Source organism: Armigeres subalbatus, chromosome 3, assembly GCF_024139115.2.
Source record: "Armigeres subalbatus isolate Guangzhou_Male chromosome 3, GZ_Asu_2, whole genome shotgun sequence".
NCBI classification, from domain to species: domain Eukaryota; kingdom Metazoa; phylum Arthropoda; class Insecta; order Diptera; family Culicidae; genus Armigeres; species Armigeres subalbatus.
In genome coordinates, this window is record NC_085141.1 from 22,868,369 (window position 1) to 22,888,590 (window position 20,222).

A 20,222-nucleotide genomic window follows, 5' to 3' on the forward strand; every position below is an offset into this window, starting at 1 on the left:
AAATCCATCGTCATAAAAAAGCGCTAGTAACGTTTGAAATCTTCCCTTTCAGCGTAACGCTGGAATCTAAATGACACCCAGTATAGTAAAGAAAGACGTAAGTCCTACGTCAAAAAGTGGAGGGTTGTATCAAATATACGACCGCAAATTGAACGTAGAATTACGTATAGTGCGATAGTGGATGCAAAATTTGATCATCAACATTTTATGCATGTTCATGCCGGATGGCTAATAGCCGAAATGTAGGCACTGTTAAAGTGCAATTTCAACATTGGCTGGCGAAATTGAATTTTTCAATAGTTAAATGTATTGATCAATTGCCTACAATAGTTGTAAAGAATCTTAGAGAGTTTACTCATACCAAACCAAAATCTACAGAATCCATTATGTAACGGCTGTGTTATTGGCTCGTACTTCCTGACCTCTTTTCATGACGGTCCCAAATCTGAAACTTGGAATGACCCCCCTATTTTACCGAAGGACGTAATTCTACGTCAAAAAAATGTGCGTCAACAGCAATTAGCTGTTCGAATTCCGAATTTCAAAATTTTATTTTTTAAAGTTTTTCAGAAAAAAGGAACGAAAAACCAAACAGGGAATGACTGTTGAATGTTATGAAACTATATTTGACGAAAAAACGACAATATTTTCGAAACCTTGAAAAACATCCAATAAGGATCGAAACGTTGGAACAAGAAAACATATATAGTTGTTTTTTTTTCATTCAAAAACCAGACTGAAACGCCAAATAAATCACCGAAAAGTACATCGAAAACAGTCGACATCATCAGAACATGAATCTTTCAAAGAAAATTGCTTCATGATGGCTGAACCCAGAACACCTCATTCCAGTAATCAAGACGTCGATTTTATCAGCTGCAACTCATCAAAGGTACCTAACCGCGGAGTATCCTGTATATTCAATGAAATGACTTACTTTCACATATTTCATTATGTATCTGTTCCTTGCATTGCTCATGATCTTTTCGAAAGTTGGATCAACAGTGATTTGTTTTTGATCCTCAAAAAGCTGGTTAAAGCGAAAACTGTACCCGCCAACTACCTGCAGGCCAAAATCAATGCTATTTTCCGTCAACTTAAGCCCTAGAACGATTATCGTTTTACTCTGCCCGACGATAATCGTTTAATGGTTTTAAAGACTGAGATAGCCAAAATTTCTACATAAAAACTATTTCCAGTCGTTTCCAATACCATACTTAAGCCCTAGATTTTTCTTGAAAGAGTAAAACAATCAAAGCCAAAGCTTGCGACATTTGGCACATCGTTCAAATAATTCCATTTATATTTACCAAAACTACAGTAGATTACAATAGCCCAGAACTATCGATACTATTTTTCATTAAACAGATAGCTGACAATGTAACGTCTTCTATTATTTCAAAAGAACAAATACAACTACTTGCATTCCTTATGAGAGAATATTTACAGATTAGAACAGAAGAGTATGAAGTACCATTGAAGCCAAAGCATCATTTCACATTACATTATCCTCGCCTGATTTTATGGCTAGGTCCATTGATCAACTACGGCACATTGTTCTGCGAACGAAAACATTTCTTCTTTAAAAGACTACACTAAACTTCAAGAATGTGTGAAGTTTTGCAGTGAGAAACATCAGTTATACCAGAGTTTACATAACACGAAAAAATAAAGATTTGGCAAAAAAGTATCTCGATTAGTAACTGTCCTTTTTTTTTGCCCAACTCAATAACAGATCGGTTGAAAGAAGCCTAGGCCTATTGAGTGTTCGGAATCTATTTGGATTTGCTGAAGAAGCTCGATTAAATCATTTGGTTTTGCCTTAGTGTGATACACATTATAAATAATTGCCTACATAACGGCTTTTGCAAACGCTGTATAGCGAATAAACCAACCAAGCTAATATGGTTCAAACAACAATTTTCTTCATAACTTTTGAACACAATGACCGATCGTGATTATATTCAATAGTGATGCACTAAGGCTTGCCCCCCGTCGAATGCAACTTGTTGCGTGAAAATCGGTTAAGAATTACTCCATGAAAAAGGTGGCTAAAGTTGTTCGGTTTTTGTACACATACACACACACACATTGCTCAGTTCGACGAGCTGAGTTTATTAGTACAGAGGTTCCCAAACTGTGGGTCGCGACCCCCAGGGGGATTATTAAAGAACAACAAACCTGACGAGGTCAACGGCCTTTTTTTGTTATACGATATTTGGGCAAGTAGAAAGAAGTCCTATACAATCCAAATGTAAGCCCCGAACCCTATCCAAAACCAATCCTAATCCAATTCGAATCCAAATCTATTTAAAATCCAATCCAATCCAAATCTAATTCAAATCCAATCCAAATTCAATCCTAATCAAATCGAAATCCAATTCAAATCTAATCTGAATAAATTTTAAATCCAATCCAAATCCAACCCAAATTCAATTCAAATTCCATTCAAATCCAATCCACATTCAATCCAAAAAATTGATGAAGTTTACAGTGATCAATTTATTATAATTTGTCCAATCTAATGCGAGTTCAACTCAATGGACGCAGTGGTTCTACGCCCCAACAAAAAAAAAACTCGAACTCATTTTTATCTAATTTCACAAAATCAATGCATTTGGTACCTGGTGAGTAATATGGGATTCTGCTAGGTGGGTCGCATATCCGAATGTTTGGGAACCTCTGTATTATTATATAATATCATGGATCTCCGAGCATTCTATAAAAAGATTTTAGAGTGAAATGATAGCCTTTCGGCACAACTTGTACGAGAAAGGCAAACATTACAATTTATATTCCTAAGTCATGACGAATAGGCGAAAAGTTTTTTGCCACCATTTATGCATTTGTATGTCATGTGGCTATACCAGATATTTATTAGATATTTAAGTGTAATATTTGCTAACACGATAATATTAATCTGATATTGAGAAAATTTTCAAGGCCGGACAGCATTTTGTATCCAGTCACATCCAGCAAGTTCTTGCTTTAGACCTCGCATCCCGCCGCAAGATTAATGATGGCCTTGTATCTACATTAAACGTAACATTTAGTGGAGAACTAGTATAAAATTGAAATTAACGACAAAGATCTAAGAAATATTATAACATTCAAATACAATTGATATGAGTGCTACAATATTCTTAATCATAGTTTTATGATATGGTTGAATGAGACCCCTTATCCTTCTAACACAAACTGTAAAAGTAGGTATTATGATTAGGCAATGGAAAACAACAACTTAAGAATCTCCAATGCAACATCCTTTCACAAAATAGAAATTAAATTATTCCATCGCCTTTTCCAGCATCTTTTAAAATAACTCTCACCTCGAAGTGTGCTGAAATTTGATTTTAATGATAGACCTTTATGAACATTAATCACTTTCTACATACACCACGTGCAGAAGTTCTTGCCAAAAGCACTCGTACCAACAATCGTACATTCATATTGCCTCGCATGGGTCTGCGAAAGGTATGTATTTATGAACAGCAAAACGATGATAGCTCAGCATTTTAATAACCAACAATCGTGGTGAAAATTATTCAATCATCATTTGAGCAACCAACCTGAATTCAACCAAACCATCAGATCAATCGATCACCCGGTCGGATCGGGGCGGCGTGTCCGATTGATAAACTGGACAACAACGCCACAATTATTTGAAGCTTTGTGAGGGTAATTTCAATTGGCAACCATGCCAATCACAATTTACTAACAATGGTTACTAATTGATTTTCCATTAAAGGAAATCAGAATGAGGTCTCGCGAGCCAAAAAAAATCTGATGTTACATTAGGCGCCGAGATGTTTCAACTGGAGCAGTTGAAATAATGTGAATGTTCGGACTCCGGCCGAATAGACGACTCTCGGCAAGGCCAAGGCTACTGATGCGGTTAGTCATTAGAGTAATTGCGAGTACATGAGGTGGCTAATGGATCGGATCAAGGATTTCGGCAATGTTGACTCTTGACGGAGAGTAGTAATGACAAAGCATTTTTTTTCTTAAATTTGTCACCGTTTGTTTTTTTACTTCAACTAGATATGCTTGTTTGTATGCAATAACGTAATAAATAACATAATAATGATTGATTCGACTATGGCTCGCTAATAACAGATGTTTGCATAGGAATTACTACGATCCTATATACACGTAAAAAGCGCAAAACTGCGACACGGTTTTGTTGAAACCAAAACGTCCGCAGTTTGGAATAATCATAATCTTAAATGCTAGGAACAAAAATGTTAAAATGGGATTTACGTTCGCTCTCTCGCTCGCACATTCGCACCAGTTGGTCAGCATGTTTTGCGTTGGTAGTTCAGCAGCATCAGTATCATTAGAATCGATAACAGTATCCGTTGTCGAGGGCGGCCGCTTCCGTTGTGGTTGTTGTCCAGGTCCGCGTTTCGGTCCGGGTCCAGCTGTTTCTCTCGTTGGAGAGCATTTAGTACGGGCCACCGGCTCCTCCCGATGGGGCTCCGTATTCCTGCTTGGGTGGGCCGTATTCGGGCTTCTTCTCCTTCTGGGTCTTGTACTTGATGAAGTAGACTTCCGGTTTGCTTGGCTTGGTTGGTGGTGGCGTTGGCAGGATGATCTCCTCCGGTTCCTCGGGCTTCTTGTGCAGAACGTAGACCAGGGTCTTTTCCTCGTTCTGGATTGGTGGTGGGATGACTGGGGGCTTTGGGTTGGGTGGGGTCGGGGCCTTGATGAAGATGATTTTGTAGTGCTTCTGGGGAGTGCCGGACTGAATCACCCGGGGATAGCTGACTTCTTCCTTCTCCGGGGGTGGCACGTGAACGTAGATGTGCTTCTGGACGACCTGGGTGGCTGGTTGGTAGTTGTAACCACCGCCGCCGCCGCCACCGCCACCTATAAATAAAAAATGGTTGATGGGTGAGAAAATGCTTTTTATAGAGTAACATTTTTACACTGGCAATGCCCATTTATAAATAAAGTCTTGGTCGATCGCACTGTAATCATGTCATGAATAGTGTTTAGATTGGGTTTCGACCTGTGACGCTGACGGCAAAGACAATATTTCTTTGTAGTCTATAACCTCTTGTAATGAACTATAAATATGCTGTTTTACCAAACGTCCATTACGCCTAACGTATCTGAGGTTGCGAAACCGGATAAATACTACGAGAGCTTTATCTAACAATGGAGAAAAATCAATTTTAATCTGAAAAATAGTCAAAATGTATGACAGTTTTAGCACAAATTCAATCGGTACAGCGAACAATATGATAGCTGAAGCACAGACAAACAGACATAACACATTGAACATTCACCCATCAAATTCATCGTCATTTAAACACTAACGACATCTGTTGATTTCAGTTAGTTGGGCAAATCACGAACCAGATGGCGGTAGTGAGCAACTGTCAAACTCGAGCAAATCCGATGCGCACGCCACAAGTGACCGATCGACCAACTAATGATTATTTGAATTGATCAGTAAATCAGTGAACGATGGAAATTTGACGAGTGTTATGTCTGTTTGTCTGTGGCTGAAGTTTGCCAATTTCCCAAAATGTCAAACTGCATGGCCCAGCGTAATCGACTATAGAGCTGTAGTTGAAGTTGCTTTTGGAGAATTTAAACCCAAAACACTTAAAACATGTACCGTTTTGACTCAAACTCCGAACATACGCTTTTATATGGTCATTTTGGCTTTATTCGTGTAATTCTTTCCATAGGATCTTGAATTCATTTGTAATCTTGACCCTCAGAACTAAAAACCGATGGAAATTTTAGTCTAAGGGAGCTAAAATGCCTGTGTTTGGAATATGAGTCATGTTCGGGATTTGAGTCAAAACGGTATGTCATGAAAAACCCTGAATCTTTCGTTAAAAAATAGCAGACCGGAAAGCGAAAGTTCCTACGTACAATATTCGGTGGGAAATTAGGGGCCGTACACATATTACGTAAGCACTTATGGGGGGAGGGGGGTTCAGTATTTTCTTACGCACCATATAAATAAAAAATAATTTGTATGAAAAAAATCTTACATGGGGGGAGGGGGGTCGAAAAACTCAGAAAAAATGCTTACGTAATATGTGTACAACCCCTTAGAGAACAGTGACGAAGACGCATGAATCACGAGATGTATCAAACGTACAAAACAGAAAATATTGTGAATTGTATAAAATACAGCGTACTTATTAATGCAAATGTCGGAAGACAAAGTTATAAATATCTGAAGACATAATTTTGAACGTTTGAAGACAGAATTTAGAAAAAAATATTCAACCGAGAACCGGATTAGTCCGGTGACTTCGTGAAAGGCCACGAACACGATGCGATGGCAGGTCACGGTGGAATCAGATCTGAACCGGGGATCATAAATGTTCGGGAAAGATTGCGGAATTCTACAATATGCCAGGCATGGCTAAAAAAAGTATGAGCTAGGGATGTGGAGAAATCCAATAAACCTCTAAATACCATCTCTTTAGTAATCCTCCGTCAATGTTTCTTACAATTTGTTGAAAGCTATTTGTGTATATAAACAAATTTGATTTTTTTGTGTTATCATGAGCATTTTAAATATTGATCAACATATTTTTGAAGCCGGGAATTTTCTAAACAATACTAAATATATTGTTGAATACAATACACTGCATTTTTCCGTAATTATTGCGTTAAGAAAGTTCTCGCCCTGTTTGTGGCATAATAAAATTTGGTGTGCCTGCTAAACTCTTTCGGGACGGATGGGTTATATATACCCAACGCTTAGGATTGGCTGGGAATAGAGAACACAGAAGACAGCTAGACCTCTCCCAATTTCTTCAACAAAATTGTTCATCAGGATGTCGGCTTCACAGGAAAAATATCGGAGGCCAAGTTTGACAATACCCTGAACACCCGGATATCCGAAATCAGTCCGCATCATCGACATATACCCAAACCAGTACAGTATGCATATGCGTCTCATATAAATCCAATTTTCTTGACTACAAGATGTTCAAAGTAAACATTCTCGTGTTTAGTTCAAAGTGTCCATTGATAAAGTAAAAAAAAGCTGAAGACATTTTGTTTATGGACATATTTTCTGGTACATTCTAGGGTATGTACTCTAGATTACTTTGGACGTTCTGTGACATGAAAAAAAAAACAGTTGAACGCCTTTTTAGTTCTTCTTATACTAGTTTTTTTGGGGCCCTCCTTAGCCGTGCGGTAAGACGCGCGGCTACAAAGCAAGACCATGCTGAGGGTGGCTGGGTTCGATTCCCGGTGCCGGTGCCAATTTTCGGATTTGAAATTATCTCGACTTCCCTGGGCATAGAAGTATCATCGTGTTAGCCTCATGATATACGAGTGCAAAAATGGTAACTTGGCTTAGAAACCTCGCAGTTAATAACTGTGGAAGTGCTTAATGAACACTAAGCTGCGGGGCGGCTCTGTCCCAGTGTCGGGATGTAATGCCAATAAGAAGAAGAAGAAGAAGAAGAAGAAGATACTTGTTTTGGCAGGATCCAAAAAAAACTCAAATGTGTACGTTAAATCTGCGAAAAAAAGTCGTCATGAAAAGGTTAAAATCGGTAAATACTGGAATTGGTTCTAAAATGGAGCAAAATGTGTTCGGAATCTTCCCGAATAGCGACAAACAATCAAAAGACGCAGCCTTAGGACCAAATTTGACGAAATTGGTTGCGTATAGCACCAATATGCAGCACACGAATACCTATTTAATTTTGTGGTTTTATGCGATTTCTTCAACATAAATATTTAACATAAATATTGGATAAATGGAGACACTGGGACACTGAGACACTGTGGGCTTCGTGGCCGTGCGGTTAGCGAGGTCAACCGTCTAAACAAACGCATGTGCTATGGAGTGTGGGTTCGATTCCCGCCCTGGTAAGGAGGAAACTTTTCGTGATCGAAAAATTCTCCGCTGGTCCACTGGGTGTTATGTGTCCTGTCCGTTGTCTCATACTAGGTGTTAAGTGTTCAGTCTGTACGAACTCTGGTCGAAGACGGTGTTCCTGTCTTTTTATAATAGATGGAGACACGTCACTTTTCCACATTACAGCAGTAAGCAATAGTGTCGGATTATGACGACGTCTAAAATGAATCGCATATACAGGGTGTCGGCAAATTATCTGCAAAGAAAACAGTTTCACAATAATAGTTTTGAACAAATTAAAAATTTATTATAATGAGACTCCATGAACCAAGCTTCATTTGTTCATTTCATCATCAAATTGAATAGTCTTTAACCCATTATTTGAACGTGGTTTTGAAGTGGAGTGATTTGTTGACGTATCATTAGTACAACTAATACACTTTTATGGAACGTATATTCATATCACTCGCGCACATACATTTGCGGTATTAAAGGAAATAAACGATCAAACGACATTTACACTTTAGACATTCGTTTAGCTGCAGTATAAAAAAAATCTTTGGAATTCCAGTGTTATTTTGGGAATTTTTGAAACTTTGTTTCGTGGTTTTCTTTTTTGAAAGGTAATGAAAAGGTGCGCATTTTTTATATTACTTTATTAGAGTGATTTTTAAGTTTTAACTAAGTTCATCACTTAAAAGGTGCGCATTTTTAATTCTTGATTTGATATACGATCTGTGAACACGTTACAAAAATGGCGAAAGGAATCCATTTGATGGAAAAGAAAGGGCGAATCAATGACGAAGAGTACTCAAACCAATCAATTGCCAAAAAATTGTGTTAAATTTAATCTAGAATTAAAAAAAAACATAAATAAAAATGAAAATAAAAATGCCAAAACAAAATAATCGTTCCGTAAAAGTAATTCAAAACTTGTTTTAAAAAGGTGATAATTATGGCGTAAAATACCCCACAAAATGGCGAAGCAAGGTGTCTCTGTGGCTTAAAGGGCAGATAAGACACAAAGCAGGCGGCGTACGATTCAGTGAAACGGAATGAATTATGGCAAATTAAGCTTGAACATGGTTTTCCGGCGAAACTAATACGGCTGATTCGGATAACGTTGGACGGATCGAAATCAAGTGTAAGTGTTGCGGATGAAATATCGACATCAACGGTAACCTTAGATGGATTAAAGCAGGGTGAGGCACTCTCGAACATACTGTTCAATATAGCGCTGAAAAATTTGAAGTGGTAGAAGAATTTGTGTATCTTGGAACATTAGTGACGTGCGATAATGATGTTACCCGCGAGGTGAAAAGGCGCATTGCAGCTGCAAATATTTAGGGCTTATTACGGACTACGCAACCAGGTTAAGTCCCGTAGTCTGCAAACGAAAACAAAACTCGCGCTGTATACTACCATGATTCTTCCGGTGGCTTTTTAAAGTCCATGAAACAGGTTGATCGGAGAACTTTCGGAGTGTTTGAGCGTAAGGTGCTGCGGACAATACTCGGCGGTAAACAGGAGAGCGGTATCTGATGGCGTCGCATGAACCACGAATTATACCAGGTGTATAAAGGGCTGGATATTATTAAGCTTATACAACACGGCAGACTACGGTGGGCTGGTCACGTTGTTCGTATGCCGGAAGAACGTCAAGCGAAGATAATATTTAGTAGAGAACCCGGAAGAGGCCGCAGGCTTCGTGGAAGGCCGCGTACACGATGGCTTTTTGCAGTTGAAGAGGACCTGAGAGCGCTCAATGTTCAGGGCAACTGGAAACGATTGGCCCAGGATCGAGTCCAGTGGAGAAGGATACTCCATTCGACGTAGGTTCATCGAAGAGCTGTAGTCCATCAAGTATCAAGTAAGTAAGGCACGAAGCAACCAAAAACTCACAGATTTGGAAAAAGTTGGATGCTCCAGCAACGCCCAGACTCGCATTTTGGACGAATTAGTGAACATAAAATGGGCGAAACTGGAGGGCAAGCCGAAATTGACGAAGACACATAAAGAGAACCGCCGTAAATTTGCGAGAAAAGACATGGAATGAAAAGCCGGGTAGCGAAACTCTGTTTTTTTTTTCAAATGAACAAAAATTAATCAAGATACCCCCAGCGTGGACAATTGCTCAAACAAATTTTCAAAAATTTGTATGAACCGTGGACATTCGCCATAACCCCCCTCCAGCCTAAACTGTCCACGTGATATATGGACCCGACAGCCCCCAATATGTTTTATACCTACAAGAATGAACTCCGGAATTTATATGGATCTGCTGGAGGATGTTTTGGTTGGAGAACGAGGCATCTTCATAATAATATTTTATTCCAAAATTTCAATGTTTCGGCCAGCCTTTTTTGTTTTTATTTGATTATATGAACTTAATAATAAGAATATATAAGTTGTATCCTAAATCAACAAAAGTAAGCAAAAAAATTGCCTATTTTTGAAACTACAATGAAATTTTTGGGTACGACTAAACGAATGTATAGCACTGTATATTCGGTGTTTTGCAGGCTGTGGTTTTCAAGATGGACCATACTGAATTTAAATTTAATCCAATTTAAATCCTGTGAGTTGGAAGGCTATTCCCTTTGTTAAAAAAAAACGGAGAAAAAGCATTCACAAAGACTAAAAGTCGTTTTTGTACATAAGATGACTCCCAGTATTCTCGGAATCTACATCTGTTATAGCGGCAACAAAGTAAGATAATGGTGAAGAAAATTTTCAGGATGGAATCTCCCGAATTCCCTGGGCATGAAAGCGTCATCGTGTTGGGCTTATGATATACGCAAATGGTAAGCTGACAAAGAAACCTCGCTGTTAATAACTGTGGCAAAGCTGCATGAACGCTAAGCTGCGAGACATCCCAGTAGAGCAGCGGTTCCCATCCTGGAGAATATGTACCCCTAGGCGTACCTTCGCTGGTCTAAGGGGGTACCTGTGTCAGAATTGCGCAATGGCGGATGTTGTATTTGTGAAAACGAATGATTTGTTTATCGTCTTTATCGGTCATTTCTACTCAAAGTATGAGGGAGTAGATAATCGAAAGATAATTGAAAATCATAAGATTGAAAGCCGTTCGCTAGGGCGCGAACAAGTTTGAAGCGATAGAGGGTGAAAGGGAGAAAGGAAGACCATCTATTGAACAAACGAACTCCCATGTAAATGTGACCATGGGTATTGTATCCTCCAGATATTTCTTATGCAACGTGGTGGAATTAAATGTAAATTTAGTACTTAACAGTTGTACAGTTGAACAGTTGTAGTACTTAAAAAGTTGAAGACATTCCACTAAAAGAGCTTAAATATTTTTTCTGGTATTCCCAATAAAAGTTTCTTCGGTTCTGCATAAAATTCCTCCAGAAAATCCTACAGAAATTACTCCAATTCCTCCCGGGAACTTCGCCAGGAATTCTTCTGTTTCTTTTCGGAAATTCTTTCTGAAATTCCTCAACGAAATCATCTGGAAAATATTGCAGCATTTCTCAGACTTAATAGATGTAAGATCCTTCAGAGGCCGAACATTGACTCAGATTACTATCTTGTAGTTGCAAAAATTTGGGTGTCCCGAATTCACGATACGTTTCAATATTCAACATTTTTTTGTAGTTGAAACAGTTTTTGACAGTTAGACAATTAGAAACTGGACGAGAGGATAGGAGATGCCAACAGATCTGGTGAGGTCAACAGTTTGTGGAAGAAAATCCATGAAACAATGACTACAACAGCGCAGGAAGTGTTAGGCACTGCACAGCGACGCTAACAAAATGGTTGGTTTGATGAGGAGTGCTAAGGGGCCGTACACTAATTACGTAAGCAACCTCTACCCCATGTAAGATTTTTCCCATGCAAATAATTTTTTATTCTTATGGGGCGTAAGAAAATGGCAAACCCTCCCTCCCCCCATAAGTGCTTACGTTATTAGTGTACGACCCCTAAGCAAGCGACGAACGAGAAAAATGTTGCCAGGAGTCGAATGCTGGTGGCTTGTACCCAAAGACATTCCACCGCAGAAAGAAAAGGCGGAACACAAAAAGTGTCATAGCTAAGGTGCAGGAGAACATATGCGAAGGATTTACGCGACTGTCAGTGGCGCGCAGCATAAAACTGAACAGAATACTGAACAGAATACTGGCGAAACTGAATAATTTGTGCAACGCTTGATGGCTCCATTCAAGTATTCGGATCGCAGACGAAGTGGTTTTGCTTAAGCTTGATGACCGTACAATTCGTAGTTGCTACTCCGTGTCAATTACGGCACCGGCCACGTCCTTACGGTCATTAGGGAGGATAAGGAAATGATGATGCAGCCAGTCGCCCACTGCAAGCCGAGTATATCTCTGCACTTGCCACGAGTTCATGCGGAATTGTTTTGTAATTCGAGGGTTAGCTTCTATGGCATAGGTTCGTCTTGGCTAACGGATTGCCAATGTGATAGGAATGGATTGATTATTTATAGGCAACGAGATTTCCGTTCATTTCCAATTCTAACAGAATGTTAGAATAGTTAGTTGACGGTATAAGTAGAAGAAGGAAACGATACGGACTCCAATCCCAGTTTAGGCAATTGCTAGTACATGAGAGGTTATTGAACCCATGGCCTCCTGCGTATAAAACAGAAGCAGTATCCAAATGACCACCAAGCCCGTTACGTTCAGGGAAACTGGAGGAACATCGCCCAACACCGACGATTATGGAGATCTACAATACGCCTGGATTAGGTGTATGGACGCTGTCGCCAACCAGGTTGGTAGGTCTTCATTAAATCAAAACACGCATAGTCATAAATCTGACTATAGTGTGTTACTGCTTAGTCTCTCATCATGGTGCACCGCATAGCTGTTAACAGTCGGATGAAAAGCACATTTTAATCACTGTAACTTCTCTGAAGAAATTGACATTTATCACATGCAAGAAATAAGAAAAATGGATTAACGCTTCAAGCATACTCGACTTTCCATTGAGGTTAGTTCTATTCATAACTTTCTCGATTGCGTAAAATATGTAATGTTTTCAAGCTATTATCACAAACTTATAGGAATTCGAACCTTTAGAAATCTTCAGAAATATGGCTACGATCTACCAGTGAAGCTTATGATCGTCCAAGAATCTTTCAGGGTGTTCAGTACTAGTAGTAGTACAGTAGTATTAATGAGTTTTCAGAAATCGTAATAATTTTAAACTTCTTTCTTTCTAACTTCTAAGATTTCATGGTAGGTATATTTATGATTCCTACAGATTTCAATAAACTCTAAGAAGCTATCAGAGTTCATTTTTTCATAGGTTTCCGGATGTGCTACAATTATCAAAAACTACTTCATTTTTGCATATTTCTCAATTTTTGGAAACGAGCGCGGCAGTCTAGTGACATGAGGTCTGACATGAGGTCTGACAAAGACTGCAATCTCATAATGTGGCGATGCACACTTCTGTTTATCTACCCTGCATATTAAACGCAATTTACTTTTCGTAGCATTGCGGGGAAGCAGAGGTTTTCTTGGTCTGTAGTAGCAACAATGACTACACACTAACATTCCTTCCCTTTCCCAACTGACTGGCGCCGTTATTGGTCTATATTTGAGTGCTGCTGAAACGTGTACATCCAGAATAGGTGATTAATGCCAACCTTTATTCAGTTGGATCGTATCGCAATTTACACCAATTCTGATCAGTCAACCATGAACAAGTACAGTCAAGCTAAGTTAAGTTAATCTAAGTTATATCCTTGTTTAGATATTCAACTTTTGTTCAATTTGCCTGCTGGTCTGTGTATTCTCATGAAATTTCAGAAATTCTCTGAGCCTGATCTAGCAGATATAATTACGTACTTCCAGTAAATTTTCTTCAATTTTATGGAAGAGCAAAAACTATAAGAAACTTCAAGACTTCTTGAAAAATCTCAATACATCATTGAGCCATTTTTGGAATAGAAAAAATCCTCAGAGAGTCTGAAGAACTTTTGAGAATAGATTTCTCTTTTGCAATCCCGGAGACCTCCACGATTGTCAGTTTAATCTTTGATAAACTTTCAAACCTCTGATTGACTTTGAAACGTTTAAACAATATTTTTTTAGATCAAGAAATTGAAACAGTATTAGATCTTTTAGTTATCCATATGGTATGTTCTTACCATAATCATGGGTAGGACAATGCTTCGACTGTCCTACCCAGGTGTTTTCATGCGTAGAGCATGTCCTACTGGTCCCATCCACTGCCGGCGCCACTACTGTATGAACGTGTTACTTATAGTGCGAATTGGGGATCCTACATTCAAAGATATGCGAAAGTGGCCATCTTGAGCCAATCGAGCATTAAAAACTGTCAACTTCTGAGCCAAATGGACATCGTTATTGTTGCAGATCGAGAGATATTGCGATTATGGTGAAAAAGATTTATAAAAAGTTTTATCAAATAAACTATTTATTTTATTTTCGCAAGTATTGTATTATTTTCATTCGTATTGCTCTTTCATTTAAGTAAAAATGCACTAGAGGAGAAACAAAGTAATCGAAAATTGTCATCAAATGGAAAGTCATGTACAAACTTCAATATTTTCGGCTGCGGCAAGTGCGGTTTACGAAAGTAACAGCGTTGCTAAATCATCTGGAAAAGTATTCGCCCATCTCTTAAAATAGGATCCCTAGTGCGAATGTTGTGAAAAAAAATTGAGAAGCAATAATCAACAAAGAACCGGGCAGCTCTGCGTCGTCACGGGAGACTGCATGTAGAGAAAGCGAACTTGGGCACCCTGACTGAAGTATATCGCATACAATTTGCAGTCAAATTTTCAAAAATAAAAGCTACAAATTGAAAAAGGTAAATTTTGCGTGACTTACTGTATGAATTTTTCACAATGAATGAGAGGCATTTGCTCTACATTGAAGAAGAAATTAATTATTAATTATGAATTAATTATTAAATGAGATACAAATAAACGAAATAAAATTTAACTAGGCGAACGGTTCGGCACTTCTCATAGCTCCCATTTCCATCCCAATTTTGGAATTTGATTTGGTTTTTTATTTTTATGATTTTTTCTCAGCAGTGAGCACGCATGTTAGCAAAAAGAAGCATCAAGATTGGTGCTCCATTTCTCTGTTTTGCAATTAGATGAATATATGTTCAGTGAGATGGAAAATGGAACAGTTTCCCTACCACTTGTAAACGTGAATGTCAGTTCGTTTTGAACACACCATACACAGCCAGATTTATTTTGTAATTTGACGTTTATATTGGTGCACAAATTCGTTGTATGAGAATAAACGCAAAATTAAATCAGGATTTTTTTTAAATGCTTCATTTAAGTGATTTTTTCAATTTTAATTTCACCACCGACTAAATCAGGCATTATTCAAAATTATACGATTAAAAATAATTTAGGTGAAATTTAAATACAAATATATTTTTAATTAGAATTGTAACGCAAATTTGTTTAGATTATTTCCACATATAGGGTCGTTCAAACACGATGTCACAGGTTTTAGCGAGGAGAGGGTCTACGATATTGTGACAGTACATATAATAGGTATACAAAAAAGAGTGACAGAGGGGGAGGTTCAGAAACCTCAAAAAGTAGTGGAAGTCATATTTGAATAGCCCCAAAGTTACAATTGTACCCAAAATTTAATTTTGGTTCATTTTCTCAGTTATCACGTTTGTGGAATTTATGTAGATATTATTTATTTTAATGATTTAATAATGTTTATCAATTTGATCCTTTACCACCGTATGAGGGACACAACATTCCATCCATCAAAATGCATGTGGCTCAAATGCACTTTCAATGCTATTTGTTATTAGTGCTCTTGAGTTTTTCACGTGGTTGCCTGACACTACTCAATAAATTGAGAAAACTCTCGAACAAGATATTTTTCGCAAAACACAGATAATATTCAAGTATCCAATGCTTCAGAACAGTCCAAATTTCAAAATCACTGTTTGCATAACTCCTGATTCTGATCACTATGCTTTACATAACGAAATCACACTCGTAAAGAATCCTTTAGAAACGCACCTTGACCGCCTGAAGCATACGGCCCCAGATCACCGGCCGAGCTGAAGGATGGCGCCGAGTAAGACGGATAACCGCCATTCACCGGAGGTTCTGGACGCGCCGAAGCAGCCACCAACAGCACACTTAACACTACAAACACTTTCATGGTTGGCGATCTGGTGAAGTCCACGACAAGAACGGATTCAATGGTTCTTGTAAGAACGATTCTTCTGCTGCTACTGTTGCTTCTGTTATGCTGTACTGGATTGGAACAATGCACAATTAAGACTGTTGCTCATTTTTAGATTGCAAATGATATTTATACACCGTTCAAATGATCATCGCTGACGACGCCACCGCCGAAGAACACGACGACATAACGACGCAGGGTGCTCTGGGGTACACGGATTTGGGGTTCATCCCCGTTGTAGCCAGCCGGAGAATGTACCCGCTGACTATGCTATGCAGTACAGCTGGACAACATCTTCTCCCCTAAGCCTTTGCTACCGCAGACATGCTACCAACAACCGCGACGAAGACGCCAGCAAAAAAAAACAACCCCAACTGATGCTGCCACTGCCCCCAAATACCGTCACCGCTCACCGTAGTATGAGTAATTGGAAGAAGAAGCCCCCAAAGCCAGAGACAAAACCAGCGTGGCACGGTGGGTCTCTATTTTGCTGCGCCGCGTCGTCGTAGAACATTAGCGCACTGTAATCATCATCAACCGATCATCGTCATCGTGGTAAAGTCTTGAGCGGGTGATCGACACCGACGACGACCATACAGCAAGCGCGAAAACTATCAAGCAAAAAAAAAAAACGCCACCCACCGACTTTTCGCGCCGTCTGATGATGGTGGCTCAGAGCAGTTAATCCACATCACATCGCATCGTACCGTGGATCAGGTGGGTAAACAAATTTAAAATTAATTTGGAGCTTTTACTATCACTTGCACTGCATTGGCGGACACGAGGGAGGTCACATAAGAAGGGGCATGGTTCATTATATCAATTTAGGCAGATTATGACAACATGCAGATATTCGCTCACTGAAACTGGTCACAGCGAAACGGAATTCCCAGCAAAACCTTGTGAGATCGAAATCATTTTGTAGATTTTTGTTTGGCGGTTGTGTGAAAGGTAAGCAGTTGAAGTTTTGCAAATTTTGAAAATGGAAACTCATAAAGCTGTGAGTGATGAAACTCAATCATAGATTTTTGGTACGGTTTTCGTCCAATATCTATCGTCTAATATTACTCATTTATTCTCTTCTGTGGAAGAGTTGTCATGACCAAAAGATTTAAAATGTAGAAATTTCATGATTTGTAACTCCTAAAGCTCGCCTATGGACTCTGACTATCAAAAACATAAAGTGAACAGGCACCATCAAAGCTCTGAGGAAAAGGCATGACTAGTAACCGTCTGCATCAGCAAGAGAAACATTTTCTTCACCGGCTGCCATATCAACAAAATACTACATGTATGTATATAAAATGCGGAGAAAGATTAAACCTGTTTTGTTGGCGAACTTTGTTGTTTCCTAATAATAAGTGACATGTGTACAATATGAGATCTACAAAAGTTTATAATACAACTTTAAATACACATACAGAATTATAAAAAATCCGCTCTAAATAACACTATGTACCAATTACGTACTTCGGTTTCTACTTTTCAGTGCTTTACTATCGAGTAGTAGACAAGCCTATCGTCGAATGGCGCACTACCGGCGATGAGTTGTTTTATTTTTTGTTTTTCATTTAAGCCATAATTTCCATATTAGCATTAGAGAGCTGCGGTTACTTTTAGAATACTATCTATTGATTATATAATCCCCTTAGCGGAAAAATGCACTGAAGAAGTTTTCAAGTAGGAAACGAAATACGTATCTTTTAATACAAAAATGTTATATAGTGGAATGGAACAATATTGTAAAAATTTAATAATTAATCTAATACGTTACAACTAAGCGACAAAATGTTTGTAGCACCGACGTTTCGCAACACTCTGTAAACTTTTCCCTCGCTTCACAAAAGCAATCGCATCTTTTGCTACCGACATAACATAGTCAATCGTGAGAAAGGTGATTTGTTAGTAACCAGCAAGATTATTTCTTCTGGACAGTTTAAATTTTTCGGTCGATCAAGGAGATGACGTCTCATGCATCGGAAATACTTTCATATTCAGTCCATCGAACAAGACATTGTCAAAAGCTTTCAACTTTTTAAAAGGTCGAGTAATGCCGTGGAATGGACTTGCTCATGAGAATGTTAATAATAATTCATTAAATGATAAAATGTTTTCATTAAGGGCCTACTTACAAATTACATAACGCTTAAGAGGGTTTTTTTCAAGTTCGTTTATTTGGTAGGATCAGGCATGTATAACACTTTACGGAGCCATGGTTCTTTGTGATATATACAATCAATATCATTTTATCATACAGTTAGTAAGAAAGGGGTAGAAGCCAGCGTACTCGTGGTGACTCGAGGTTAGTTTACAATGTTTAAGGATGGACGGGGCTTTGGATTTGGGATCAGGAAATTTCAGCTTCTTATCCGGGCATTTGGCGTCAGGGACGATGTGGCGTGTCGTCGTGCTCGAGAAATGGTTCGACTCGCTTAAGAGGTTGTAGGACCGTAACGGCTGATACAAATTTTAGTCCCCTTCCATACATAAAACATTACGAGCGAATGAGTGAAGGGTTCTCTAAGTTGTGTTTTGAAGGATATGGAATAAATTAGAATAAATTGGAACAAATTTGTAAAACGAAGTTGAAAAATGCAGCGTCCTGCGAAACGGCTACATTACACTTGAACCTAGGCTCATATGTACCCTGATAGACAAAAAAAAATCGTCATGTTTTCATAGTAATACTTTTGTCCATCAGTGTATAAGTCAGGGCACTAGACTAAAAATTCCCAAAGAGTGAAATTTAATCATCTTAGCTAAATCATTCCCAACGATTCAACAAACCATCACCTAATAATGAAAATGTAGCGGTTGGTAAAAGATGTCCTCATCAAACTCTATAGAACAACTATTCTCTCTGTTTTAGAGTGGCTCTTTCTGCTTCCCCTGATTGCAGCAGCAGCTGATTGCCACCTGATCAAATTGGAACGAATTCAGTATCGTTGTTTGCGTATTGCCCTTGGCTGTATGCATTCAACGCATAACATGAGCCTGGAGGTGCCTGCTGGAGTCACTCCTTTAAAGCACCGTTACTGGGAGCTCTCACTTAGAATACTCATCAAATGTGGAACAAGTAAAACACTTGTCTTAGATAACTTCGATAAAATGCTTGACTGACTTGTCGTTCAAGATTGCTTAGAGTCTATTTCAACTACATCTCTTCAGATCTTTGTCTTCCGTGTTATAATCCACCTCGAGTTCACTTCACCAACGACAGTTAGTCAATTGAATACGATCTGTCCATGAAACACGCTATTCTAATATCTGTTCCTTCTGTTTTTTACGAAAAATATGAACATGTCAATTGCAATAGCAGGTATTTCACTGATGGTTCTCGCATAAACGAATCCACTGGCTTCGGTGTTTTCAATGTAACTTCAACCACCTTCAGAAAACTTCAGGAACCGTGTTCGGTTTATGTTGCTGAGCTGGCAGCAATTAACTTCGCTTTGGGGACAATTTCGAATCAGCCCGTAGACCATTATTTCATCTTCTCGGATAGTCTTAGTTCTATCGAGGCACTCCGGTCGATGAAACCTGTTAGGCACGCATCTTACTTTCTTACAAACATAAGAGAGCAGATGCGTGTTTTGGTTGAAAGATCATTCAAGATTACTTTGTTTGGGTCCCATTTCACTGCTCAATCTACGGCAACGAGAAGGCAGACTCGCTGGGAAAGGTGGGCGCACCGGAAGGTGAAGTTTATGATAGACAACTCTCGAGCAACGAGTTTTTCCCATCAGTCCGTGAAAGTACTCTTCAAAGTTGGCAAAGGAATTGGACACACAATGAACTCGGACGGTGGCTATTTTCCATAGTTCTAAAAGTTTCTGGGCGAGCGTGGTTCAGAGGTGAGGACTTAAGTCGAGGCTTCATTCGCGTGATGTCGAGACTTATGTTCAATCACTATTCACTAAACGCACATCTGTACAGAATAAACCTTGTCGATAGCAACTTATGTAGGTGCGGAGCCGGTTACGATGACATCGATCACGTAGTTTGGTTCTGCTCGGAAAATGACGCCTCCAGAGAGCGACTATTGGATACGCTAGTGGCCCTAGGTAAACAACCCCTCAGGGAAATTCGAGGTGTTTTGGGGGATTATAGTTTCATTTGTGATTCTGACATCAAAATCTAATTCTTGTTTATTTTTTTTTCTGTCAAAGTTTTTTTTGTAC

The 20,222-nt window shown here is 38.9% G+C and overlaps 1 protein-coding gene across 1 annotated transcript; it reads right to left on the reverse strand.

Moving 5' to 3' along the window:
- Positions 1 to 3,985: 3,985 nt before the first annotated feature.
- LOC134220199 (uncharacterized) lies at positions 3,986 to 16,137 on the reverse strand. The gene is made up of 2 exons (XM_062699181.1): positions 15,873 to 16,137; positions 3,986 to 4,869 (listed from the first exon to the last, which is right to left on the reverse strand). The coding sequence occupies exons 1-2, from the start codon at positions 16,015 to 16,017 to the stop codon at positions 4,445 to 4,447; spliced, it is 570 nt and encodes a 189-aa protein (XP_062555165.1). The 5' UTR covers positions 16,018 to 16,137; the 3' UTR covers positions 3,986 to 4,444.
- Between the last annotated feature and the right edge of the window lie 4,085 nt (positions 16,138 to 20,222).